The 27,264-nt window shown below is 47.8% G+C and overlaps 1 protein-coding gene and 1 long non-coding RNA gene across 5 annotated transcripts; one reads left to right on the plus strand and one right to left on the minus strand.

Annotated features, from left to right (window-relative positions):
* Positions 1 to 770: 770 nt before the first annotated feature.
* Positions 771 to 27,264, minus strand: LOC6599373. 4 transcript variants are annotated; one of them, XM_026991430.1, is made up of 14 exons: positions 26,700 to 27,263; positions 25,248 to 25,625; positions 24,472 to 25,142; positions 7,634 to 8,464; positions 6,990 to 7,330; positions 6,826 to 6,918; positions 6,292 to 6,751; positions 6,127 to 6,226; positions 5,671 to 5,769; positions 5,285 to 5,605; positions 4,230 to 5,201; positions 3,293 to 3,550; positions 2,584 to 3,109; positions 771 to 2,528 (listed from the first exon to the last, which is right to left on the minus strand). In XM_026991430.1, exons 1-14 carry the CDS (start codon positions 27,018 to 27,020, stop codon positions 874 to 876), a joined length of 7,026 nt encoding a protein of 2,341 aa, XP_026847231.1. In that variant the 5' UTR covers positions 27,021 to 27,263; the 3' UTR covers positions 771 to 873. The 4 variants fall into 4 exon arrangements, with proteins under 4 accessions (XP_026847231.1, XP_026847230.1, XP_026847229.1 ...); XM_026991429.1 differs by having other exon boundaries at positions 2,584 to 3,550; positions 6,292 to 6,748; positions 26,700 to 27,264; XM_026991428.1 differs by having other exon boundaries at positions 2,584 to 3,550; positions 26,700 to 27,264.
* LOC113566317 lies at positions 19,467 to 22,814 on the plus strand. Its single transcript, XR_003409056.1, has 3 exons — positions 19,467 to 19,535; positions 22,412 to 22,528; positions 22,592 to 22,814. It is a non-coding gene; the product is annotated as an uncharacterized LOC113566317 (long non-coding RNA).

Raw genomic sequence — 27,264 nt, forward strand, 5'->3', positions numbered from 1 at the left:
ATATATGTATAATAATGCGCGTGTTTGCGTGTGTGTGTGTGTGTGTGTGTGTGGGTGTATATGGTTAACAATTTGTTGCATTCGTTATGTATGATAACGTTACAAATATATATATGTATATATATATAGTGGTATATATATAATGTATACACTATAAGGTTATTTATGCGTATGGTTTTTACTGTACTGTGTATACGGTTTACAAAATAGTTATCTCTCAAGCTCCCGCCAACCACTTCCTCTCTCTCTCTCACTCTCTCTCACTTACGTGCTCTTTCGCTGTCTCTTTCGTTTTAACTCTAACTCTATCTCTATCTCTGTCTCTGTATATCCCTTCGTTCGTCGTTTCTTCCGTCCGTATATCCGTATATCCGCTCTCCGTTCTTTTTTGTCCCTCGGTTCCCATATAATGTATGTAGTATATTTATATTTTGTTTTGTGTGTGTGTTTGAGTGTGCGAATAAATATAATCGATTCTCCTGAAACATTTTGTTATCTAGGATTTCTTTTGTGTGGTTTTACATTCGTTTGGGGGTTGCGTCTCGCTCGTTCTTTCATTTAGAGTGCCCAACAGATCTAAGATCTAAATAGAAAGGACTCCTTTGCACTCTTGTCTACTTCCGGGAGTCGTTCTAGTCTCAGATTTCCTCGTGTATTCTGTGCGAACCAACTCCCACTCTCGCACACAACTCCCCATCGATCCTTGTATAGACATAGACACATATACATACAACATACATATATATATGCATACATATATATCTCTATATATATATATATATATAAACCATTATGTAATACTAATTTAAACTGTGTGTGTTTTGCTGCTGTTGCTGCTGCTGCTGTAAGCTCCAAATCGTCTCTTCCGTTCCTCTAATAGCGTCCGCGATTAATATTCTTGATGCGAATGCCCACCTCTAGGACTTGGTCTCCTCCTCCTCCTACAGCGGAGGCTGCCACCACATTGGTGGGGGTGCTGCTGTTGCTGCTGCTTCCAGATGATGGTGGGGCATTGGAGGCACCACCATTGCCTCCTCCTCCGCCTCCCCCACCTGCTGCATTGCCATTGCTGCCATCGCTTTGTGGCGAATTGTTGTTGTTGGCACTGCTGTTCGAGGAGCCGCCGTTGCCGCCGCTGCTGCTGTTGCTGGAAACAGAACCGCCGCCTGGCAATGCCACCACATTCGGATCGCTAGGCACACCGCTAGTACCCGTACCCGTAGCCGTTGCCGAGCCCGAAACCGATCCCAATGCTGTTCCCGAGCCGAGGCGACGCAGCACCGTGGTGGTGGTTGTCGTTGTGGTGGTTGTCTCGGCAGCGGCGGCACCATTACCGCCAACGCCGACAACCACAACGGATCCCTTGAGCAGCTGCTGCTGGTGATGGCGATTGTGGTGGTTGTAGTTGATGGCGGCCAGATCGTGACCGCCATGGGCACCGCCGCCATGGCCATGGCCGTGGCCATGTCCGTGTGTGGTGCAGCCCCCGTTGGCCGAGTAGTCGTGTGGCCCGCCAACGGTGTGGCGGCGCTTGATGGATCGATTCTGCTTGTTCTGGATCTGGCGCTTCTTGGTCAGATTCATGTCAGTCTTTTCGTCCTTGGTCAGGCCCGTGGCCAGGGCCGATGATGGTGACTGACAGCAGGCGGCCGTGACCGTGGCCACAGTCGCTGCCGTTCCGACCGGCGTGGAGCTGCTGCTGCTGTTCACGTGTCGGGTCGAGTAGTTGCGACAGTTGAAACTGGCGCTGCGAAAGAGCCGATGGTCTCGACGCTTCTTGTTGTAGCGCTCGAGAAAAAACGATGGCGATGGTCGCTCGCCCGCCAGCAGTAGCTTCTCCTTGGGATCGCTGGTCGTCGAGCCCTCCGAGTCGTCGTCCTCGGAGCCGGCCACACCACCGCCCCCACCACCAGCGCCATGATGTCGCTCGTACGCCTGCGATGTGCTGAATCTCAGGTGCATATTCTTGCCGCTGCCGGGGAGGTTCCCTCCTCCAGAATTGCGCTGTGATCCTCCTGCTCCGCCAGCACTGTTGGTGGGTGTACCAGCCACTGGGGTGGATCCCCCTCCAGTGCTGGTGCTGGTGGGCGTTGCAGCACCGCTGGCCGGTGCCGTGGCGCTACCCGGATGTATCTGTATCTGGTGTATGGGCACCGTGGCCGAGTGCTGCAGCTTGTGGGCTGCCTTCAGGAGGCTGGGCGGCAGGGGTGCCACTCCAGCCATGGCCATGGCCTGCTTCATGGTCGAGGGCTTCTCATCGGCGCCCAAAGTGTTGGTGGCCGTGCAGGAGCGGCTTAGGTGCAGCGAGTGGGGGGCATCCAGGGGGCAGAACTGATGGAAGAGACGCTCGGGCGACTCGTCCGCATAGGGAATGTTCTCGGAGTGCAGATGCAGCGGCTGGCCGAGCGTGTGCCGGCGATTCTTGGGGAATTCCGGCGACCCATTCTCGTCGTTCGACTCGGAGCCGCTCCGTAGATTCCGCAGCTTGCTGTCCAGCGTATCCGTAATGGTAGTCAGGGACATGGAACCTAAATGGAACAGTGAGAGAGATTCATCCACGAAGGAGCAGAAGAGACCACCTACCTGTGTCGCTCAGCCTGCTGCTGGAGTCGTCGTCGGTGAGGAGTATGGATATGTCCACGCTGCTCCGCTGCTGCTGATGCTGTTCCTTGCCATGTCCCAGGCCCAGGCCCAGACCCAGGCCGAGGCTGAAAGCCATACTGCCGGCCGAGTCGACGCTCGTCCCAGAGTCCTTTTCGTCCAGGCTCGCTTTGCGCGTCTGCGAGCGAGAGCCCCCGCCGAGGAACCCCACACCGCCGCCCATTGTGCTGCGCTTCTTGGTGCCTATCAAGGAGGCCGCGGATGATGCCTTGGACACTGCGGCCGCTTTTATGGTGGCGGCTGTTGTCGAGGAGCCCGAAGCGGACGAGCCCGAGGCCGAGGCCGAGGCCGCGGCGCCAGAGCTAAACTTTGTGCTGTGGCTGTGGCTCTGGCTGTAGCTCTGGCTGGTGGTGGAGGAGGAGGAGGCATTGGTGGTTGTCTTGCTGCTGCTGTGCAGCGTCGAGCTGCTGCTGGTGCTGCTGGCCGAGACCTTGGCGTAGTCCAGCGACTGAAAGTGAAGGGAGGGAGGAACGGGAGGTGCGGGCAGGATTAAAGCAAAGTCACAAATGCTCTGCACAGCCTTGCGCTGCTGTCGTCTTTGATGTATGGTTGTGTGGTTGGTGCAAGTTGTGGTGCTAGTGGTGATGGTGGAGTGGCTAGTGGTGGAGCTGCTTGGACAACCGCTGCTTACCAGAACACTCTCCCCCGAATACGTGTCCGAGTTGACGGCACTCCGCTTGCCATGGGTGCGCCGCCGCAGCTGTGGAATGAACCGGGAGGTGCGCGTCTCCCGCTCTGTGATCCTCTCGATCTTCGATAGATTGTGCAGCAGCATGTTCGTCTGATCCTCCTGCGTCTGATGCTGCGGCTGGGCAGTACTGGCCATGGCCGTGCCACCACTGACATCGGCCAGATCCGGCAGATTGCCGCCCTCAAAATAGTATTCGTACTGTAATCAACAAAAAATTTAAATTAAATAATAATTAACAATTTTTGGTAAAGAAAACCCCCTAAAACCCCCCTCCTACTGGAAATACATCAGAATCTGTCGAAATGATGAGCGCAAACGTGTGAAAGGAGTCCTTGGCGAACGCGCCTTGTTCTTTCCAACAACAGGGATACATCGTAATGGTATGAGAGGTGGGAAACTGTAGGCATCTCGAAAGAGCGGCTGGAACACCACACATGTCCCCAGGCCGTCGCACCAAACGCTCTCACAAATGATATCCGGAAAGGATAACCGGCAAATCTCTCGCCATCGTGTGTCATATGTCGTACAGTTTGTGGCGCGAAAGTATCGTAAGACATTCGGGAGAAGCGTTCGTATGCACACTGCAAGAAAATCTTCTCATGAATTACATTTGGCTATGAAATGCTTCCCAATGGGAGTATCTTTGAGATTTGTTTACATATAGGATATGTTTTGAGGCAGGGCAAAGGACAGTCAAGAAGGATATCCAGCATACAAACTTGTATGGAGGAGATAAATGGTAGCATTGCCCTTTGGCAGCTCTTTCGCTTCTCTGTACAAATATTCCAATTACAATTAAGAACTGCTTAAGTTTAAATGTTTTCCAGTCCCCCAAAGATCCCTCTGCCACAAGACACGTTGTGTGGTAATGCTTCACCTGTGTAACGAGCAGCTCAACGATGCGACACTGGTGCTTCATGTCCTTGACGGCCGTCTCGAGGGTGTCGTTGGGCGTGCGTATGATCGAGGGGCCAAAGATGATGGCCAGATTCTTGGGCTCCATGCGGTTCACCTCACAATTGTCGCTGACGCGGCACAGATGGCGTATCAGATGCTTCATCGTCTCGTACGGATGACGGGGCAGCGACTCGACTATCTCCCGCAGCAGAACGATCCGCTCCAGGCCGACCTTCTTGTCGGCCTCAATGAAGTTGATGTAGTAGCTGGCCGGCATTAGGGCGTCGGGCAGGCTCCGGATGAAGAGCTTCAGCAGACTGCTCACCACATTCACATCCTCCCATCGCACATCGATGGCACAGCTCTCGAACTGAAAGTCCTTGGTGTTCACCAGCTCCGAGAGCTCCGAAATGGCCGCCTTGTTGCCGGGTATCCGATAGATCCCGACCACACTCAGGCCCTTGGTCTCCACAATGTTGGTGCACACCTCCACGAGATGGGGGACATACGGATTCAGCTTGGACATCGGACAGCTGCGCAGTGGGACCCCAATGGAGCCACAGGTCTTCGCGGCGCAAGCCGAGGGCGAGGCCAGATCTGTATGGTGGTGGGACACACCGCCACTGCCACTGCCGCCGCCTCGACGGAACAGCAAATCCTTCCAGTTCTTGGACTTGGGCGACCCCAGATCCTTGTCGGGCAAATGCTTGTGGGAGGACGATTTGCGGGCCTTCATCACCGGCGATATAGAGTCACTGGTGGCGGCCACAATTGCTGCGGCAGCGGGCAAGGCAGCCACATGGTGGTGCTCCGCCATGCCCCCACCCGAATGTGAGCTCAACGGAGAGCTATCCACGCCGGCTCCACCAGTCACCACATCATCGAGATAGTGGCTGGAAGTGGCCACCGTTTTCTGTGGCTCCGCCAATTGTTTGCCCTGCTGCGGCTGCTCCTGTGGGAGGGGGGCGATACAAATGAGAATGGGGTATGAAATATAGGAAACACCAGCATCGCCTAGGATTCGGCGGTGCTCACATTGTCATCGTAGTTGAGGCTATCCTTCCACTGCAGCAGCCCAAAGAGTCGCTTCATCTCGTTGCTGTTCTTTGTCTTGAAGAGTATCTCCGTGTAGGGCCCGCCGGTGCTGCTGCTGCAGGAGGCGGCCATTGGTTCATTGGCGCTGCTGCTGCCCGATGAGGTCAACTTGTCGTGCACATCGTCCAGATTGAGCTCGTTCCCGAGACTCGCCAAATGGGCTCCGCTCGGCGATGGCTTTGACTGCATGCGTATCAAGTACTTTTTCTTGTCCAGCGACTCGTCGAAGAACTTAAAGTTTCTAATATCAAGTTCTATCACCTGCAACGACGTCAACGAGAGGGTTTAACAGATTTAGCATTTCACTTCGTTTTATTCCTTCTTACATTGTGCTCCGACTTGGCGTGACGCCCTGAGAAGATGCGCAGCAGATCGCCCTTGATCTCCAGCTTCACCTGACGCCACGAACGGTACTCGGACATGCGCTGAAACGGAAGAACAAAATTCAATCAATCAAATCAGTGGCGGATCTCTAGGGTTTGGCTTTTGGGGAGTTTCTAGTTTCAGCAAAGGATTGAGGCTATGCCTGGCGTACAAAAGAGTCTACGGAACAAATCCTGAGAGACTGTCAGGGCGTGTCAAGGGGGGGGGTCCAGAGAACTCAATCTATCGGTTTAAGGAGCGGAGCATAGGGGAAACGAGACCCCCTAAAGTGCTTCATTAACTTCATTAAAATCCTAGTTCCTGTTCCAAAGAAAGTCTCCTTTGAGAATCACTTTTAGGACAGCATTAACAAGCATCGAAGCTGTGGGAAAATGTGGGAATCTTGGCCCTGGCCTTACCTTGCCATTGATGCAGGACGATTTAATTTCGATTTCCGTCTCAAAGGCCTCCAGTTCGTTGGGCACATACTTGCCATTCAGCTCGGCGTCGACGTGGATGCTTAAATGAACGACAGATGAATCAGTGGAAATGTGTGCAAGAGGGCAAAGGAGACAGACACTCACCTGCTGCGCATATCGCTGCTCATGGAGGCCCGGCGACTACTGCCATGGGCCGACAGACGCACATCCTCGAGGCCGTTCGGTGTCTCGATAAACTCGTGGCCACCGCCTGTGCCCCCGATGACATCGTAGGTGGGATCGGGATGTTCCTCAACCATGGATTTGGTCTTTTGCGGCTCAACAACGGCCACAGGCGTCACAATGGGAATTGCAACTGGAATTGGTATCGAAACTGTGGCCACAGATGTTGCAGTTGCTGCTGCTGCCGCGGCTGTTGCTGTTGCACCGTCTCCAGCGGGCACTGCATCCGGATTGAATTCGGTCTCGTTATTGGTGGCCCTCAGATAGGAGATCCGGCGCATTGGCTTGCCCTCGTCAAAGGAGCTCGAGGACAGCGGCTTATAGCGTCGTATCACACCAGCACTCGAGCTGCCAGCACTTGCGGCAGCGGCTGCTGCTGCTGCTACAGAGCAACAGACAGGATTAGCTACTGCTGGGAATTGTAATATGTATTCAAAGTGCAGTGTAAAGACTTACCGCCACTGGCGCTGCTGCTCTCGGAAATGTCCGCCAAGGTGGCCCCTGCCTGCTGCTGCTGCTGCTGCTGCTGCTCCGTCATTGCGCTAAACTCTGCCACAGGAGGTAAAGGAGGGAGAAATTAATTTCAATTAACTCTGCGAAATGAAATTCCAAGAACTCACTGCTAACCACCAACGGTGGGGCGGCGGCATCAATGGTGGCATTGGCCAGCGTCGCCTTGTGCAGCTCCATGCGACTGTTCGTCTGTCCATCCACCGTGTTGGTGCTATGTTGCTGCTGCTGCTGCTGCTGATGCTGGTACTTGGCCAGCGGATGCTGCTGCAGCGACTCGTACAGGACACTCTGCTTTTTCACGGTCGAAGCTGCCGCCGCCGCCGCCGCCGCCGCCGCTGCCGCTGCACTCGTGGATGCCGATGCCGCCTCCAAGGCGCTGGTATTGATCGACAGAGGCTTGAAAGGATCGAAACCCATTGACATATGGGACACCAGTTTGCGTTCGAATCTGTGGGCAATGCAAAGAGTAGAAGAGTAGTAGAAGAGCGTTTCTCATACAGAAAAACTAAAGTGGAAGCTATATCTCATTTCAGAGCCTATTCTCAATCCATACGCACGCCTTTTGGGTGTCGTTTGGAAAGGTTTTTTCTTTCATAGCAACTGAATGTGCAGGAGAACGTAGTGACTGTAAGAGTCGCAAGAGAAAGAGTAAGAGGGAAAGTTGTTCCACATATTCTCTGGTCTAATGGTTACCCTTTCTTTCCTTCAGATTCCTCTTTTGGATTTCTTTGGTTTCGGTTACAAAACTCACACTTTATTGGTCACTCCGGTCTCTTGGAGCGTCTCAAAGTAGTCCAAGTCCTTGGAATACTTGGCATTGTTGTTGATCATCTGCACCTGTCGCTGCTGTTGCTGTTGCTGCTGTTGTTGTTGTTGTTGTTGTTGTGGGTGGTGGGGGTGCTGCTGCTGCTGCTGCTGCTGCTGCTGCTGCTGCTGATACTGGGGATGATGCTGAAGCTGGGTGATGTGATGATAATGTGTGGATGAGCTGGACGATGCCTGTATGGGCACCGTCGAGGAACGTTGCACTAGTTTTCCGCCTGCATAGTACATGTCGAAGTTGCCGGCGACTCCCTGCTGCTGTTGCTGCTGTTGTTGTTGTTGTTGTTGTTGCTGCTTCATGAGCACCTGATGGCGACCGCGTGGCGGTGGGGCGATGGGAGCACCTGCTGCCACTCCCGGAGGAGTGTGCGAGGGAAAGAAATGCTGCGGTTGCTGCTGCTGAGCTGGCGACGACTGTGCCTGATTCCCATTAGTCCCGGAGGCGGATGTGGAGGAGGAGCTGATGGTGGTGGGCACCGGCGACTTGAGGAACTCCTCCTTCTGCTTGATGGACTCCCTCAGCCGGATCATCAGGTCACTGTTATCGCTGCCCCCACCGTTGCCGCCGCTGCCGCTGCCGCTGCCGCCGCCGCCGCCACCGCCACCACCAGAGCCTGGGGCTGAGCCATGGCTCACATACAGGGCCTGATTTAGGGCGCTGCCGGACTTTGATTGGCGTGAAATGGGCGTGGGACTGGAGGAGGTGGCCGTGATCGAGCCTGTTCCTGATAATACTGTTAGATTCGGCGGTTGATTGGCACTGAAACACACAAGAGAAAACGGGGGAGAGAATGTGTAAGTCTTTGGTTAGAAACATATGCAGGATATCCAGGATAATGGTTCAAGAGCAATAGGATGTGTTCGTGTGTCTATCTGTGGGATTCACAATCACCTCCGCATGGGATCGGGCAATCTATAGATGCCACTCTGTCCAAAGCAGTGCAGCACAGCATTCAGCACATATCCGGCCACTAAAAACCAAAACAAACATATTTAGTGCTTACAACTAGCTAACCGTCCAACTATCTATATCTAGGGATAACTCTTCGGGGCATTTCGGGGCTTGAATAAAGCCCCCCGGCAAGTATCGTATCTCCCTGAAAGTCTGGTTGGTTTTCGAAGCCTTAGCCGCCTTAGTTTCATGGCAAATATTTGTCAATTGAATCAGCGATCCGCGACAGGAGATCCAAATTGGCAGTCAACCAAATAGAGTGTTCCCCCCTCCACCAAATGTCTCTGCTGTGGCACGTGCCATGCCAAAGGGGGGTTCGGCGGAGGGCGTGCTGTCGTCATACGATGGACGCATGCGCAATCCCCTCCGATCGATCCATCGATCGATCGATCGATCGTGCATGCTGGTCACGCTCTCTTCTGCTGATTGCCAAATTTTCGAATTCCGTTTTCATTCACACACACTTTAAGGCCATCAAGACCACCAATTGCCACGCCCCCTTATTAATAAATTTATAAATTTTTTTTTATCCACTTTTCTATGCACAACAACGAGTATTGTGCATTTGCACATTAATTCGACTTTGATTGGCTTCCGTTCGGACACCTCGACGGGGACTGATGCAACTGCTCGACCGATGGGGCATGTAGAACACTTCAAGGGCCTATTCCCGCGGCAGAATGCAACAGATTTCGCTCTGTTGGTGCTTCTGCCCCCAGAACAAAACAGGTGCCGGTGCTGGCTTGTGGCATGCATCCCAAACCCGAACCGAATACCAATACCAGGCGGCGGTACGTAATTGGTGAAAACATTTGTGAAAACTTTTTAGTTTTAGTTTCGCGACAGGCACCACCACACCACAAACTGCTGCTTCTGTGTCTGATTCTGGTTTAAAAGTTCTGCTTTCCTTCGATAAGACCCGTGCCGCCCCTCGCTTGCGAAGTTTTACTTTTGCAAGAACTTTGAAGGCAGAAGGCAGGGTACACCCATGGTTGATGGTTTTATGGATGGACTATGCAAATGTGCAACAATTTCCCTCCTTGTCTCTAATTCTTATGGACTCCAGAGGCATTGATTCAATGTGATTCCTTTTTAAAGATCTTGCGGATAGGTTTAATAAAACCCATATTGGTACATATATTTTTCTAGAGAGATACTATCTTTGTTAGGGAGATATTATGGAAGTAGTTTTATCATGAATCCAGGGCAAACCTGGTATTAAAAATATACGCAAAATATACCGAATCACATGGAAGTTTGTTATCGATCGATATCGATATTAATCTATACTCCATATTTCATGCATTACCCTTAAGGAATTAAGGATGTAAACATTCGAGGAAACATTGTTTTCCATTGCAGGAGTGGGGTTTTCTGTGCCTTTCCCTCCCCTCCCCTCCCCTAACTGGACGAATTTTTGGACCACATGCAACTTTGTTGGCCATGACCATGACAGACGCGACAGACGACAGGAGACAGGAGGCCCAAGGGACAGGCGAACCCGAAGCCCCAGGGGAATGATGGGGATGCACATCCCACAAGGGTCCTAGCTGCCGCTCTGCCCAGGTATTACACGCTTTTCCTATTGCGGCTCGTGTCCGAGCTAATGACCATGACCAGGACTCGCGGACCTGCAGTGCACTTTCACGCCCCACCCCCCACGGGCCCCCTCTCTCTCTCTCTCTCTCTCTCTCTGTCTGTCACTGTAGTAAATGACACATATCTTTCTCCCTCTCCCTCGCCTACACTTACAGTGGGGCCTGGCCCCTAATAAACTGTGCAAAAAGCCAAACAAATTAGATTTTGCCAGAAGCAGCAAAAATAATTCAATTTCATGCGACACAAGGATGCCAGCAGTGTGGCAGGACACACGGGGGGAAAGGGAACGAAAGAGAGAGAGAGAGAGGGGGCGAAACAAAGGCAGATTGAGAGCATAGAAACATTTGCGTGCGGTTATGCACTGGAAAGTGGCAAATTAGTTTAACTATTCCACAGGCACCCACGTCTCTTCTCAACGTACGCTGTCTCTCTCTCCCTTACCTGAGGACTATGCCGCACATCAGAGGTTGTGAAATGAAAGTTCAAAGTTCTATAAATAGTTTGCAGGTCGTCTTACGCGCATGTGTGTGTGTGTGTGTGTTTTCTAGGAAGGATATTTAATTCAATTTCGCTTCTAAAAGCCTTTCCCACACTGAAAAGCCAATGGAGGAAGGACGACAGACTACCGATGACGGTCAAGGTCAAAAGGTAATGAATAGAATTATCTCTGCGTCTCCCTCTCACTCTCACTCTCACTATTTCTGTTGGTGGTGGTGGTGCTGCTGCTATCTCCCCTATTTCTCCCATATTTGGATCATATTTCAAGTCGCAAAATAATAGAATAGCGCCATCTCTGTCCCCACTGCATACATTTCCATTGCCTAGCTTTCAGGGCAGCGGCAAAGAGAAGTGACAGCAGCAGAGGCAGTGACAGAATACCAGTAGGAAACGGCAGAGCCACCTACAACAGCAGGCAGGCAGGCAGTGCCACCTATAGCAGCAGGCAGAGAGGCATCGGCAGCAGGAGCACACAAGCAGCGGCCGAACAGCAGCAGCGGCAGAAGTAAAGCAACAGCAACAGCAGCAGCAGCGGCAGCGGAATGCAGGCATAAAGTGGATCAGGGCAGAGGACCGGCAGAGAGCAGAAGAGAGGGAAGCAACGACTGCCAACAGAAAGGTAGAGTGGGAGAAGTGCAGAGTGAGAGAGAGAGAGAGAGATAGAGTCAAGGGCAGAAGTGCAGCGGCAGCCAGTCGCTGGCAGATGCCGGTAGAGAATCAGTGGCAGAATAACAGAAGGCAGCGGCCAGAGAGAATCAGTGCCATGAAATATGAGTAGGCAGTGGGTGAGAGAGGAATAGAGCCAGAATAGGTGCCAGCACAGGTAGCGCAGGCAGAAAAGCAATGCAGGAATAGGAGTAGCTGCTGCCAGCGAATGCAAGCAGCGACAGAAGCAGCAGCAGCAGCAGCAGCAGCAGCAGCAGGTACTCGGTTCCAACGGTAAATTCATTGGATCAGGGTGCGCTGCGCGCTTTTTCTCCCTCCAACCCAGTCAATGCCTATGCGTGAGTGTTGGTGCGTGTGCATGCTTAAAATTATAATCTATGCACATGCTCCACTACACCCCCACAGGCGCACACCAAAGGGCACACAAATAGCACACAGATTAAGACCAAATTAAGCTAGATGTTCGTTCTGGTTTCTGTGTGGGACTCACAGAATATATATTTGAGGATTAATTGGATATTTGTGGACTTGCAGAGTCCTGCCAAGCAGGCAAAACATTCCAGGGAGAGAGGATCTGGCTTTTGTCCCACTTTGAAATCTCAGCAAAATAAGAAATCCGAAACTGTTATCGAAACAATGTTGGAGATAATATTTTGATGATATGCTGCATGCAAAAATAAACAAAGATCTCTCAAAAAATACTCAAGCGACTCAACGATTCGCAAACAATTCCATCTAGGCGACATTCAAGTCTGATTCCAGATGAATTTAAGCTATCGTCAACAAATTGTGGGTTTCTTTGGGCTTTGAAGACAACAAAATTGAGACTCAAGATAGATAATATGAATGGAATGTTGAATAAATTTTGGATGCAGGTTGAACCTTAAATAACTTTGGCAAGTCGTGGTACAAACAATAGAAACGGATTGACCTTAATGGGTCGGATGTCCCCTATGGGACCTATTCGTGTGACCACGACTGTACGAATGCGTATCCGTATGATCCACCGAAGCATTGACACAAGTGTGACTCTTACATGTACAATTCAATTCAATTCGCTTCGATTTGATTCCGCCCTCAACCACACCCACACTTCGCGTCCTTTTCCAGATTCTAACATTCTAGCATTTACCTTCCTTCCTTCCTTCCTTCCTTCCTTTCGCTCTCCAACACACACTCTCTATCTCGCTCTCTATTGTTGTTGTCTTATCGATGAAAGGCGGCGGCAAGCGGCGCGAATGAGCTGTATCTGTATCGTACACACACACACACATCCCGTTCTCTCTCACTCTCGCACTCACTCTCCCTCTCTGTGTATCTGTGTGTGTGTGTGGAATTTCGCGGTTTATTGCCCGATTGTTGTATCTCTCCCTCTCCCTCTCTCTCTGTGTGAGTGTGTTGCACACTGAACCTATCCATTGTTGGGCCTCTTGCGCTCATTGCTGTTGCTTTTGTCATCGGTTATTGTCTGATTTGCGTTTTGCCAACGATTGCGGACTCTCTTGCGACTCTTTGCAATTAACAAGTCATAAATAAAAAAATTGTTGACACATTTGATAAGCAACAAAAGGGCGCAAAGGTGGGTGGTGGGGGGGAACCTGTCAATAGCACAAACACACATGGCATGGCCCCAACCCCAACCGCCCTTCCGACACAATCAGATACTCGGTGTGAATGATTTTGATATCGATTTCGCTGCCGCTGTTGCCGCTATTGAAACTGCGACGTCTGCGTCAGCTGAAGAAGCAGCAGCGCTGCAGTGACAGCAATTCCTCAATTGGCCCATTGTCCTCCCCCCCTCCCTCTCCCTCTCCCTCTCTCTCCGGCTCTTCCTTTTGAAAGGGAAACTCAAACGAATCCCAGCTAGTGTGACCCCCTGTCCGTCCCGCGAAACTCTTCTCTATGAAAGGACGGAGCGGGAAGGAGAGAGCAAGATCAATTAACAGCTGGTTAACACAATCTCCCAGCAAAGCATTGAAAGATGGGTAAAAGCTGACATTGATCACTAGATGCATTCATTCTCACTCTCTCGATCAGCCCAATGATGCAAACGATGAGAGTGAGAGAGGGATCGCTTGATACTCTCTCCCGCCATAACAAAAGATCAGCTGTGAGGCTCTCCCAAAGTATCGATCGGTAAAAGCTGAGTGCAAAAGAGCTAGCACAGAAGATGATCACTTGATTGCGCCTCTCCGCCCCCATAGAGCAATAGAGAATACGTGCATGATCGATCCCCCACTGAGAATGATGATCGTTGCAACTGATTTTAACCATTTGATTCTAACCTTTTTTTCGAGGATGAGCTCTTTTGTTCGGTAGACATTGTAGACCCTCTATGTACCCGTACGACACTTCGCTATGGACTGTACTGACTGAATCAATGGACGGATGGATTTGGACGTTTGTTTTTTACGAAAAGTTCAAATATTTAGTTATTCTTAAATGATCTGGAACACAACAGGAACAATAACAATGACTGACGATCATCTGGAGGACCACTATTATGGATCTGATTGATCTTCAGGATTCATTTTTAGTTCCTTTAAGAACCATTGGGAGAAGATCATTGGGTCTCCTTTCCATTCAGTCGTTAGGAATTCAAAGCGTGTGTCCTAAATGGATGGTGTTGATTTTTTGGAAAACACTTGAACTTTTGATCTGTATCTGATGTATATTCTAGTGTATGTATATTTCAAGGTCTCTGAAGCTGGTGGTTTCCTGTGGGGTTTTTCTGTTTCCTCTTTGATCACACTTTTTTCTTTTATCACTTCAACAAACAAAAGGCAATCAGCACGGTATTTGCATAGCATAATAAATCAAAGAGTACGAGAGGAAATCTATAAACAAACAAATGGATGGAACAACAAATATAAGCGCAAAATAAACTCACAAGAGATCCCCCAACCCGACCCAATCAAAAGAATACAAAATAGTTGGCAAAATACAAGAAGAAAAAAAAAAACAAAAAAGAAAGTCTGCAATTGTAACAAATATTTTGCTTGCCGCGAATCACAAAAATATGAAATCTGCGCGCTCCGCTTGCCGTTGTCGACTAAACTAAAGTACAGCGCAGAGTCCATGCAGCTAAACTAAAATCAAAAAAAAAAAAAATAATAAATACAAAAATACAAAAAAAAAAAAAAAAAAATACGAGAAAAAAATAAACAGAAATTGGCTTTGTGTGTGCATGTATGAAATTCATATTAAGCAGCAGAGAGACGGCGCGACTGAGGACTGCGAACCGAGGCAGAAGCAGAAGCAGCAGCAGCAGCGGATAAACGAACCCGAGCAGAGGAGACACTGCCACTGCCAATGGGAGAGACTGGCAGAGGCGGTGGCGGAGGTGTAAGCAGAGCAGAGTGGCATGGCATGGTGTGGCTCAGCGCAGGCAGAGGCTCAGAGCTCCGGCAATTGAAAGAGACCCATTGAGTGGGCAGCGCAGCACAACGGGCGTACGTACGGGCGACCCACCGGCTAGAGATGGGCGCTCGGGTCGGGTTATCATCATCGCGGAACCCGAACCAGCACGAGAACCGGCTAACCGGCGCCACAACGCACGACGCCCACACTCGGACTTCTCATATAACATTTGCGCATATAATCTCATCGTCGTCGTACTTGTACTCGTCGTAGTTCATACGGTTCCCATTCCACGCCATTCATCCCCTCACACGTAAATTTGATCTACTTAAAGCCACTCGAAAGCTATTCAACAGATGAGGATGAGGACACACACACACACACACACACACACAAGTTTTGGCAATCAATAAAATATATATATGAATGCATGATAGTTATCTGAAAATTATGATACAGTTTTCACAATTTTGATGGTTAAAAAATGTTAACCGATCATCCTTATGAGAAAGCCATAGCGAGAAAGTATGTATGTGTATACTCGTTGATAGATACTCTTTGTGTGTTCTCGTTGATAGATACTCGTTGATAGATTGAAAGATATACTCGTTCTTAGATAGATGTGCTCGTTAATAGATGTACTCGTTGATAGATTTGCTCATTGAAAGATGCACTCGTTGATATATTTGGTACTAGTTCATGGATGCTCTTATTAATATATGTACTCGTTACTCGTTGATACAGCAAACCACACGTTTATTGATAGATATCTAGATAGTACTAGATAGATGTCCCAGATGATTATTCCCTGAATGATCTGGCTTCAGAACATAATTAGTTTACAATGATTTTTCGGTTACCAAATCACAGATTTACCTTCATTTTAGGTCAATGTTAACCATGTGGTTTCCTCTGAGGCGCGTGCTCGCCCATTACTGTCCCACCTATCCAGTGCCCCATCCCTAGGCCACCCGACCGAAGCTCGCTTTTCTTTGCCACTCATCTTTCGTTTTTTCTTCTTCTTGATTTCGTTCTTTCTTTGTGGGTTTATTTATTTTTTTTTATTTTTTTTTTTTAATATTTTATAACCAATAAAAAGATAAATAAATATTAAGAGTGAAAGAAAGAGGAGTGTGACAACTGCCCACAGAATGGGTTTTTGCACAACAGAAGGATGGGCGAGAGCCGGCGATATGCAGCAGGCGACATCTACTGCTCGTTCGGGAATCACTATCAGTGTCCACCGACTGACTGGCCAAATACTGGGCGACCCAGTACTCCTCTCCACCCCCATTAACTTTGTTTATTTATTTGCCCAGTGCCAGTGCCAGTGCCAGTGCTAGTGGGGAATGGATGCAGAGCGAGAGAGAATGGAATGTGGATGTAGTGCAGTGCAGTGTGGAGTGTGGAGTGGCACAAGGTGTGGCTAGGGGGTAGAATACCCAATACTCGAGTATACGTATACGTAATGGTCAATGCAAAAACAAGTATTTAAATTTGTAATAATGCACAGTGGGCTGCAAGGGGAAGAGATCCCACTCAACGAGAAGGAATTTCTGTAGAACTCGAAAAGCCCTTGGCATTCCCATAGCCGGTCCTTCGTTTCAGGTGAAAAATCTAGAAAAATCCTTAAGCCCCCAAATGCCACAGCTGTCGCAGTTGGTTGAGTGATTTTTAAATGGAATTTGCATTAAATAAATAAATGAATGAACAAATATTCATATAAATTTTCCATGCAAATAAAATACGAATGCACCGAATGACGCGACTTGCAGCATCACCTATCGGTGGAATAACAGAACTAATCCCAGATCAATCAAAGATCATTTGATGTATCATTAAGGAAACATTAAGTAGAGAAAGAAAACCAAATCACGCGACATGCAGCATCACCCATCGGTAGTAGAAATATTCACGAATGATTAACTAAATAAAGAAAGAGATGACCTGACATGTGGTTTCGTATCGATAACTAATTAGGCAGCTTTTCCATGCTGTCGACAAAAGATGCGTTTGACATTTTGTTGCACAAGATACACCGCATCGCATCCAGAGGAGGAGGTGGAAGAGGGGCACACATGCCACTGTGGGCGCACATGCATGTGCCACACGCATTGTGGAAATTTTGTTATGGATTTTGCTCTTCTGCTGCTCTGCTTTTGGGGTGTCGACATTTTCGACACCCATCAATCAATCAATCAATCAGTCGAGTTATAAATGCTCAAACAAAAACGAATGAATGCACGTGGAAGGATAATGCGTTATAGAGCGGTACAGTTGTGTGTAAGTACTCAAAGTACCCGCACACAAGCAGCACACAAGTGCGAGTATTCCATATTGAAGGTCAACTTCTGTTTGGGACAAGGCAGCGGCAGGGGCAAGGCCAACGTGAAGCCCAAAACAACAGCAACAACTTCTGCAGCAGCGAAAAAGTTGACGGTGGATCCAGGCACAAGAAAAACGTGTTGCCATTATACAATTATCTAGATACCTACTTACATATGCGCATAAGATACGAGTGCGAGTACTGTACAGTGTAGTACATCCATCTGTTTGTACCCATGTTAATAAATACTTACTCGTACTTATAATCGCGTATGTACTTGCGAGCTCGTACTTGGTGCCCCTGAAGTACACGTGCCGAAGGGCACGACGGCTACTCCAAACTCAATCGGAGCTCGTCTCAATTCCCATCTTAATGTAGGGACAAACATTTGACAACATATACGTTTGGGACTATGCCATAATAGGCACTCTCTTTCGCCTAAAGGATTTGGTGGGTGTCCAAAGATAATCCAAATGGTTTTATCTTTACTCTTTACAAACGATAAAAGAAATTTTGGTTCTTGTTATACCCGATACTCAAAATGAGTATTGGGGTATATTAGATTTGTGGTAAAAGTGGATGTGTGTAACGTCCAGAAGGAATCGTTTCCGACCCTATAAAGTATATATATTCTTGATCAGCATCAATAGCCGAGTCGATTGAGCCCTGTCTGTCTGTCCGTCTGTCCGTCCGTCCGTCCGTCCGTCTGTCCGTCTGTCCGTCTGTCCGTCCCCTTCAGCGCCTAATGCTCAAAGACTATAAGAGCTAGAGCAACGATGTTTTGGATCCAGACTTCTGTGATATGTCACTGCTCCAAAAATATTTCAAAACTTTGCCCCGCCCACTTCCGCCCCCACAAAGGGCGAAAATCTGTGGCATCCACAATTTCGACGATACGAGAAAACTAAAATACTAAAAAGAAAACGCAGAATCGTAGAAGATGACTATATCTTCTAGAGTGCAAAATCTGAACCAGATCGTATAATTATTACAGCCAGAATCACGAAAACAATTTCACTCTTTCTCGCTCTGTCTCACTCTAACACACAGGTTTCATGGTCGGTTTTGCCAATTGCAAAATATGAGTTCAAGGATCTCAGAACCTATAAAAGCCAGAGCAACCAAATTTGGTATCCACACTCCTGTGATATCGGACCTTGACCGTTTCCTGTCCAAATTTCGCCACACCCCCTTCCGCCCCCGCAAAGGACGAAAATCTGAGGCAACCACAAATCTCAGAGACTATTAAGGCTAGAGTAACCAAATTTGGTGCACACACTCCTTTAAGATGTCACTATAAAACGTATATCTCAGAATTTCGCCCCACCCCCATCCGCCCCCACAAAGGACGAAAATCTGTTGCATCCACAATATTGCAGATTTGAGAAAACTAAAAACGCAGAATCATAGATAATGACCATATCTATTAGATTGCTGAATCTGGATCAGATCAGATCATTTTTATAGCCAAAAGGAACAAATCAATTTGCAGTGGCTACGCAGCGCCCGACGTCACGCTCAGACTGATTTTCTGTCTCTCTCGCACGCACTCTTTGTCGTGTCGTTAAATATTAGCGGCGTCTGCCGGAGGAGAGCCATACTGACTTAGTATCGGGTATAACCGTAGAGTTGCGGTGTCCGCAGCAACTCACAACGTTCCCCCTCGTTTTTCTTTATTTAGGAGATGATTAGTGGTTTATTATGAACTACTCCTTTAAACAAGAGCTCCATATCTTACAATTGGTACAAATTCCAGGTTGGACACGACATGTATTTTGTTTTTCGATTCGCGGGGATTCTCTTTGGCGCTCGTAATGCGTCAGTAATGCTCTGGAATCAATAGAGCGCCTTCTTGTGCATCATCAACAGTTGAAACCCATATGCCCCAAGGGCACACAGGGTATAGAAATCTCTCTCCCAACCTCACTCTCTCTCTCTCTCTGAATGGATGGGAGAGTCTGTTGTGGTGTCTTGCTGTCTGGTTGCGTCGTAGCACACATCTCGATGAATGCATTCCTGGGCGTGGGCGTGGTTCTTCGTTATATTTGCCATCTCCTTTCCGCGCACCTCAGACGCCCCCGCTGTGCCAACGAAATACCGCCCCTCTCATGGTTGATAGCCGAATGATTTGACCGATGTATGCCCCCTCCTTGCTGCTACTGCTGCCACCGCCTCTGCTTCTGCCACTGCCTCTGCTGCTGCCACTGCCACTGTTGCTGCCTGCAGTCACTGCCTCTGTCGGCGCTTCCGCTGCACAATTTTCTGCCCGTCAGCACTGCTTCTATTCGGCGGCAGTGTTTGTTCTGCCTTCTTGAACTGCTTTGATTGCACGGATTCTCTTATCTCTAGCACAATCCACTGCTTGCTAAACACAGCCTGAACTGCTTGGATGTTGCACTTTCCACCGCCAAAAGCCAGCATCATCAACAGGTAAGTACGACGTATAGTCCTCCCTAGTGCCCCTCTACATGGAAAATATTTCCTCAGCAAATGTATGACTTTTGCTTAAGATCGGTAAAATAAAGAACGATTTACTGTATCGTATGTATCTGATATCCATGCTTGTTCCTCTGTCAGATGCCGGCTACTGCTTTGTATTCCATGAATATACTGCTTCTTCTATTCGTTCAGATTCCACCTGCTTCTTCTATCCGATCATTCTGATTTCTCTGCCAGATACAGATTAGCTTCCCTTTTTTCTCACCAGATCCCACTGCTTGTTCTTGCTCCTTCGACTGATTCTTCCTCTGGCAGATCTCACCGCTTCTTTTGTCCGCTTCCACTGCTTCTTCCTCTAGCAGATCTCACTGCTTCTTCTGTCCGCTTCCACTGCTTCGTTCTCTGGCAGATCTCACTGCTTCTTCTGTCCGCTTCAACTGCTTCGTCCTCTGGTCAGATTCTTCTGCGCTTCTTCTGCCCTGATTCCCCACTGATTCTGTTTTTTTGTGCGTCGCCCATACAAAATTCAATTAAATATTTCTCGTAATTGTTTAACAATAGAGGAACAAACGCGCGCGCGCGCGGTAGCAAATATTCGTGTGACGCGCGTCGGCAAGTTACAAAAAAAAATAATATACAAAAAATGCTATTGTTATTGTGTATTGTTCGGGCGAAATACTGGGGCTTTCGGGTGGGGTGCCAGTGTCGGTGTCGAGTATCGGGTATATCCATTTACACTCCGATTTCTGTACAAGGTATTGCAGTGGCTTTTATCTCTCTCTCTCTTTCCCTTTCCCCCTCTGCGACTCTCTATGAACTGACTCTTTCTTCATTAGTCAATGAGTTGTGTTATTGCTTTTGTTGCTGCACTTTTTACTGTATATTAATTGATTTATTTATTCATATTCATATGCAACAACGCTGCGTATACGCAATGTGAGACGACGACGGCAGGGCCATTGGATTATGGCCAGGGGCACAGGGGAACGGGGTAGGAGGGTCGCTAAAAGGGTGAAAAATGTTCGATATTGCGTTTTGCATATTAAAATAATTCATTCTCAATAATTCATATGCGACAACGACCACGGGGCCTCACAAACACACACAAATCTCACATTGGAGCCCCTTTAGCATGGTTGATGGACGTGAAAAATGAATAAGTGGGAAATTGTTTAGACCACTTTGTTTCGGTCACATTTTGCGTACAGTGACAGCTCGAAAGAGTGGATGGAAAACGACAAGAAAAGGAGACCATTTGCCATTCACACACACAGGCATTTATGGGCCGAGTGTCACCACTATTCATAGAATCACAGCTATACCCGTTCCCCTTTAATGCGTTCGAATCACCCCGAATCCCTAGAAACCGAATATGAATCGTTAACATGTTTCTGCAGGGATTCGACACCCACTACGGAGAACTCATCGCATGTCCAACATTATTGCACACATGGAGATTGGTATTGTGAGGGTGCTCTGTACTGCTTACTCGTTCTCTCTATGCTCTCTCTTGTTCGGATCTGAGCTGCTTCGTTCAGTCCCTTTTGGGCGAGCGATTCGAAGCGAGTCCCCGAATCCCAACGAGTCGATTCGTTCGCCCGTTCATGCAGGGCTCTACTAGACACTCGCTAGCAAACCCTTTTGTCAGCTTAGGTAAAAGCATACCGAGAGCTTTTCGGACCTCAACCGATTGTAGATCGTTCTTTTGTGGAAGATCTACGAGTATTATTTATGCCATGCAGGAGGAACTATTGTATGCCTCCTTTCCCATTCGCTTGGTTCTACACGTACCGATGCTCTGGAGAAAGTAAGTTTTGCCATTGAGCAATCTCTATCTCTGCTCTACGTCACGCCACACATCATGTTTGGACGGGAGAAAAAAGCCACATTGAGAGAAAAACGTGACAAATTTCACAGCAAAGATAAATGTAAACCGTGAACAACGAAGGAGAGGAGTAGTTGGTAAAGGTTAGCGCCAAAGGTGAGTACGACCTTGTCCGATCTATGGAGAGACGATGTGCAGCGGTTCCGAAGAGCGGTTTCCAAGAGCCTCCCTCGTACTAAGACTTGCTTCTGGGACTGGAATATCATTTCCAGTATTTAAACCAGAGATTCTGACTAGAAGTTTCCTGTTTTATGCTTTCTTTCTCAATCAATTTTCTGTTTATGCCTCAACTAATCAATTACCTTCTATATGTTCTTGTTGTTCTTTTGGTTTGAAGCCTGGAGTCGGATTTATTCCATCCCTGACCATATATAGAATGAAATATACATACCAGAGGCAAATGTACACGCATGGCATATAAATGTTCATTCCGTACAGATGCGATGGGGAAAACAATGGTTGGAAAATACTCGTATGTATGCCAGGCGAGAGACGAGAGATGAGAGTACTCGTTTGAAGAGAAATTCTGATGAAATCACCCAAAAAAAAAAAAAAAAATACAAATCAGAAGGGAGGGGCGACACAGAGACAGACCCCCAACATATTTTGTCGGATTTTCCATAATTTCCATGGGCGATAGATGGGTGTTGGGGGTTGGGGATGTATGCCCCTCATATAAATTATTTCCACAGAAAAAAACAAAGCAAAAAACTGGACTTCACTGGCGGCAGTAGAATCCAGTGACCAGGGTTTTGTGGGTCTGATGCATTTCGTACAGTCTTCCATTTACAATTGTCTTTAATTATTCGCATTGTTCGTTACATTCCGGTCCGTTCCGTTCCGTTCTCGTTGGACTGTTGTTATGACATTAATAATGTCATTTAGCTCATCAGCAGCCTGATTTTCTCTGCTCTTTTTCCCCTCCTTCCAGAAATTGCGAAAAACATTTCGTGTATTGAGAGTTTGCTTGTTTTTGTTTCAGCTCTGATTGGTTTTGGCCACTTTTTTCATGGCTCAACAGACGACTGGCCATCCATAAATCACACATGCACATATCTGCGACTGCAGGAGGAGTGATGCCACAGGATTCATGCAAAAAGTTTGTTCATTTTCACATGCCTTAATAACAGAAATCTTAATAATAATTTAATTTAAATTTTAGTTATCTGGCGAACAGAGGAATACTGAATGCAGAAATATTTCTACATTGAAGTGCCAGCCTCCCAATGAATCCGGGCGAAATCTTAACGCTAAACATCCACAAAAGATGTTTACAGTTCATGGATACCCTTTGGAACAGCCGTTTAAACAATGGTTGCCACTTGAAGACTCAAAATATATAAATACTAAGATGCGTCTTTCTTGGAACCTGTCTTCCAATGAAACCTGTCTGAATCGTGAATGACAGTGTCCTGAGTGGTGGGGACTTCTGCCATGACACGCCCGACAAACAACCGGGGACTGCGTCATTCAAATTCATGGGTTGTAAGACACTTGTTTAGACACCTCTAGAATGTACTGCCATTCGATGTTCGAATGACTCTTCACACATACCATAGTATTGTATTTTATTCCGATATATACCTAATTCTCTTTTTACATGTTCTTTTTTTACACGGTTTTGAAATAACACGGTTAGAAAATTAAAATTTTTTAAGTTTCTACACGGTTTTATTCGATTTAACACTGTTTAAAATAGCAACACAAATATATAAAAACGCACACAGCTCACAAAACGGTTAAAAACCAAAGGAAAACCAGAAAGAGCAAAAAGAGAATATGTACATATTTGTTTCTCTTTCGGTTTTTTTTGCGTATTCGATCACTGTCTTTTTTTACACGGTTTTATACGGTGTATATACATTTAAAACACAAACATCTGCGTATCTTTATGGGATTTCATTGTAACAAACACTGGGATCACTTGTAACGAATGTATGCCATTCACTTATAGGAAATTTTTGCAGCGAATTGTGAAATTTATATGCATCACCATCGCTGTTCCTTACATTTCCACATGCATAGATCTCTGTATTCTTGGTAGAAATAGTTCCTTTTTAATCCTATTTAATGCCAACTTTTATGCTCTTGTATTCTGATAGCAATCATGCTCCTCTCTTGCTGAAATTTTCTCTAATGTGCCTGCTTCCGAGTACTTATTCAATTATTCGGAAATGCTCAATCAAAATTACAATACCAATTTGTGGCTAAATATTTGTCAAGGCCATTCAGAGGCCAGATGTCACATTGAAATTTAACACTTTCCAGCCAGAGATCCAATGCCACACATCCTTCTTGGAACTGAGCTCGAAACTCAATGGCCATTGGCTGGATAATGATGACTATCCATTAATTTGCCCAAATATTTATTCAATTAATTTCTGTTGTTGTTTGGGAATTGGATAATCAAGTAATCTCTGATAAATATTTCAAACCACAACACTTCTCTGTCTCTGGCTCAGTCACACAACAATTCATACACAAAATACGAATAATACAAATTACAAATAATTAGCCAAAAGTCCACCAGCAAGTAAGGGTCAAGAATATCAATTAGAAGACTGGCTCCGTCTTAGTTTTGTTTTTCCCTCTTTACAGTACAGCCGCAATATGACTGATCTGACGAACCGTGTTCGCAAGATTTGCTTTATTTTCAGTGTCCTGTACAACGAACCGCTCGTCTGGGACATAATCAAGAGCTATGCTTTCTTTGTGGTATCCATTCCCATTGCTAAGCATTTCGATGGCATGATGTTGCATCCTTAAATCCCAATTCTTATTCAAAATTGATTGGATTCAGGGGCTCTATGGCAGGCTTATTAAATTCTCTATAATTCAGGTAAGGACCAATTGTTAAGGCTTAATTTCTTTGTAACTCTTTTCCCTCTTCCTCTTTTTTGGCAGGCTCTGGCGTTACAATTTTTAGTGCTTTTCAAAATTAATCTGTTTCTAGATTAAAAATCTGATGTAATCCAAATATTCTTTGTTTCATTTGTGTGGGTAGGGGGGAGTGGGTGGGAACAACCAAGTTTATTGACTTACCGCATGAAGGCGCCACTGCTGCCGCCGCCGGTGGAGAGCAGCTGATGATGATGATGATGCTGCTGCTGCTGCTGCTGCTGATAGAGATGCTGATGCTGATGCGGATGCTGACGCAGGCCGAGGGCCATATCACCGAAATCAATGCTACTGCTGCCGCCACTGAGAGCCGGATGACGATGATGATGCTGCTGTTGTTGTTGCTGCTGCTGCTGCTGCTGCTGATGATAATGACTCATGGAGACGACTCCTCCGCTGGTGGTGCTGCTAATGCTGGCAGATCGACTACCGCCATGCAGGGACGGTGCATGTCCATGTGAAGGATGTGATTGAAGAGGATGCGGATGCGAATGCGAATGCGGATACGTATGTGAATGCTGATGCGGCGAGGATGCCGGCGATGATGTGGCAGCCACAGCGGGATATGAGATCAACTGTTGCTGCTGCTGCTGTTGTTGTTGTTGTTGTTGTTGTTGTTGTTGTTGTTGTTGTTGTTGTTGTTGTTGCTGCTGTTGTTGTTGTGGAAATGTGGATTTTTGGATTGTGGTGGCGGCGGCGGAGGAGGCATTGATCGTTCCATTGGCCAGCAGCGTATGCCCATGCCCGTGCGATGGCGAGTGCGTTGACATTGTCAACCGATTCGATTCCGGCGTATGGGCAATGCTCGTATAGTGCTACAGAGAAAGAGAGCGAAAGAGAGTGAGAGATAAGGGGTAATAGATTAGATACATAGAATATATATATATATATCTATATATTTATCATCATCTTCTGCTCACCATTTGTAGCACATCGCATTCCTTGGGTACAACGTGCAGCGTGAGCACCGCCGGCGTTTGCTTGATCATCGAAACGATGGTGCTGTAGGCAATGCCCGCAATCGGCTGATTGTTGACCATCAGCACTCGGTCGCCCGTCTGGAGGTTCGCATAGTGGGCCGGTCCGTTCGCCTGCACCTCTTTGATGAAAATGGTCTCCATCGCTTTCACCTGGTATGGCGGCAGCGATGTCGGTGATGTTGGTGGCGGCTCCATTCCGGCAGCAGCGCTGTTGCTGTTGCTGTTGTTGCTGTTGCTGTTGCTATTGCTGCTGCTGCTGCCGCTGTGGCTGTGTCTGTTGCTGTTGTTGCTGTTGCTGCCACCTCCAGTGGATGCTTCCTACACACAAGCGACGAAGAAATGAAGACCAAAAAGCAGAAAACAGAGAGAAAACAACAACAGTTTAAGGCACATAAATCGTGAAACGAAAACAACAACAACAACACATTCACCCAGGAGAGCGGATAGCGCGAAGAGAGAGAGAGCGCGCGCGATCCCGAGAGAGCGAGAGCCGAGCCCCGCCGTTGGGATCGAGAGAGCGTGCCGCTGATCCAGCTTCATCATACGCTTTCCACCGACACTTTGTTCATCGATTGGCAAAACAAACCTTCCACTCCATCGATCAAAAATAATATTATATTTTGTAATACTCAAAAGCCCTTACAGACCACAAAAAAGCGTCGGTGGAAAAGGTATCGTGTAACGGCAGCTTAAAGAGAGTGTCGGGAGAGAGAAAGAGCGAGCAAGAGCGGGGGCTATGATTTTCAATATTAAAAAGCACAAACAAAACGCAAATTAGTGCAAAAACAAAATACAAAAAAAAAAAGCCGAATGAGCAGAGAAATATGGATTCCGTCCATTCGAAATACCCTTTCAATGGATCTTCTTCTGCTTCGATATAATAAGAAGAATAACATAATCCCGAATATTTATATTAATCCGCACAAAATGGGTACCTGGGCAAACTTCTTGATAAGCCGCATATGCCCGATGCTGTAAGGCATCGTCGCTCGCAAATGAAAAGCAAAAAGAAAGCAACACAAAATAGTCGCAATTTGAATAAGTCGCGCGTGCGCTGCCGCTGCCGCTGCCGATGCCGCCGCTCACGTAACGCGCGTCGCAGAGCGCGTCGTCATCAGAGCCGGCAGAAGAGTTTGTGTTCCAGCATTGAAAGTTTACTCCCTGCAAGCCTGTTTACGCTCTCCCTCTCTGTCACACGAAATTTGCATGCGGGAAAGAAAGAAGGAAAGAAAAAAAAGCAAAAGTGGACGGGCAGCGGCAGTCGGATGACTAATTGCACCTCTCTGCTTGACCGGCGCGCCAGCGCAGTCGGCGCTCTCTTTCAATCACTCGCTCGCTCTCTTCGTTTCCTTTCGCAAGGTCTTCCCTGTTCCCTTTCCCACCGTTTCTCACCTGTGACCAGCTGGTGACGCCGGCCGACGCAGCGGCCGCTGCTGCGTTGCCATCATCTTCCGGTGGATAGGCAATAAAGTGACGCAGCGTAAAGCCGAAGCCCTGATACGGACGCCTTCGTATGACAATCAGCTTCGGTTGTATGGATGAGGCGGCAATTGCAGCATTATTAGCCGCCGCCGCTGCCGCTGCTGCTGCTGCCGCTGCCGCCGCTGCTGCTGCCGTTGCTGTCGCTGCTGCTGCAGTCGATGGTGTGGCCACGGCCGATGCAGCCTGCGCCGCTGCCTGTGCCGCTGCAGCTGCGTTCGAGTTTTGTAACATTTTGCTGTCGTTGCCGCTGCTGCTGCTGCTCTGCTGCTCTGCTGCGTTTGTGTTTGGTTTTTGATTGGATTACTCTCTCCCTCTTTTACTCTCACGCCTGCCCGGTCGGTCCTGTCGGTCGGTCGGTCGGTTGGTCTGCCGCTCTCTTTCGGTGGCTTCTCTGCTTGTTGTTTCTGCGGTTTTGGTGGTTTTCTCTGTTTTATTTTGTCTGCTTCTTTCTATTTGTCGTGTTTTTGTTGCTTTT

Source organism: Drosophila persimilis, unplaced genomic scaffold, assembly GCF_003286085.1.
Source record: "Drosophila persimilis strain 14011-0111.01,24,50 unplaced genomic scaffold, DperRS2 tig00000663-arrow-arrow-pilon, whole genome shotgun sequence".
Classification (NCBI taxonomy): Eukaryota; Metazoa; Arthropoda; class Insecta; order Diptera; family Drosophilidae; genus Drosophila; species Drosophila persimilis.